Genomic DNA, 1,187 nt, shown 5'->3' on the forward strand with positions numbered 1-1,187 from the left:
CTGTTGGTATCTCACACTCACATCAAGCAAGCCTGGATTAAATGAAAGAAAGAAAGGAAAGAAATGGTCAGCTTTTTATACAGTTACATCCAATATAATCAATACTTAGTTATTCTGCTTAATACAAAACTTAGTTTATTAATGAAAAAAAATAACTCCATAGGAAACCCATTGAGACGGACTGTGCGAGATGCTGTACTTCAGCCAGAAGTGACAGCCTGATATAGGAGGCACAGAAGGAAATTTTAAGGACTGCATCCTGCAACCTGCCCTACTGCCAGTCAGATCGGATGGTTTTAATGGCTCCTTCTCTTTGGCAAATTCATGGCATAGTAAAAACCAGGAGAGGCTGCTTAACCCAGCCGCGCCCTCATGTGTGCATTCATCGTAATACTTTTAAAATATCCTACTGCAGCATTTCAACGTGTCTTTTTTATAGCACTGCAGGGACAAAATCTTAGGAGAGACAGATTTTCTGCTGCTGCACGTGGCTAACCTATTACAAAATAACTGAAGCATACAGAACTCCCTCTCCAGCCCCAGCTTTTTTTCTGGCCATTTTTTCCAAGGAGCTGCCTTAGATTTCCTTGGTGGCCCTCCCAGAGCTGATGTTTGGATCATTTGAAAGAACCGCAGCAGAACAGAAAGAAGGCTCTGCCCACAGCAGGTACCATAAACAGCCCTTCTTCAGATCTCCCATTCCCTACCCTACATGGGAAGCTTAACTACAGACTGAGGCTTGTTTGCAGCTAACCAGTTCAATATGCAGGGAGGCCTTTTTTAAAACTTGTTAGGAGTTTGAGGGTTGCTCATGTTTAATCACTGATTCTTCACTAGGTATGGCGATAGTGAAAGCTGGGAGGAAAAACACTCATGGCTGGTATCAGTTTCCAACACAAATACATATTTTACCCCATGCAACGTTACAGGCGTGGGGAAGAGGGGCTGGAGAGCGGCCCAGCAGAGAGGGATCTGAGGTGCTGGACGACAGGCGGTTGAATAGGAGCCAGCAGGGTGCCCAGGTGGCCAAGAGGGCCAGCGGCATCCTGGCTTGTATCAGGAGTGGTGTGGCCAGCAGGAGCAGGGCAGGGACCGTGCCCCTGTGCTGGGCACTGGGGGGGCCGCCCCTTGACTGCTGGGGTCAGGGTTGGGCCCCTCCCTCCCCGAAGGACCTGGGGGGGCTGGAG

The 1,187-nt window shown here is 48.4% G+C and overlaps 1 protein-coding gene across 1 annotated transcript in view; it reads right to left on the reverse strand.

Annotated features, from left to right (window-relative positions):
* The window catches only part of C2CD3 (C2 domain containing 3 centriole elongation regulator), a 59,204-nt gene that overhangs the window by 30,655 nt on the left and 27,362 nt on the right, over positions 1 to 1,187 (reverse strand). The window contains 1 exon segment of the mRNA XM_035901788.1: positions 1 to 32. This exon segment is cut by the window's left edge and continues 24 nt beyond it. Coding sequence (XP_035757681.1) covers positions 1 to 32 — 32 coding nt within the window.

Source organism: Egretta garzetta, unplaced genomic scaffold (genome assembly GCF_000687185.1).
Source record: "Egretta garzetta isolate BGI_Z169 unplaced genomic scaffold, ASM68718v1 scaffold1159, whole genome shotgun sequence".
NCBI classification, from domain to species: Eukaryota; Metazoa; Chordata; class Aves; order Pelecaniformes; family Ardeidae; genus Egretta; species Egretta garzetta.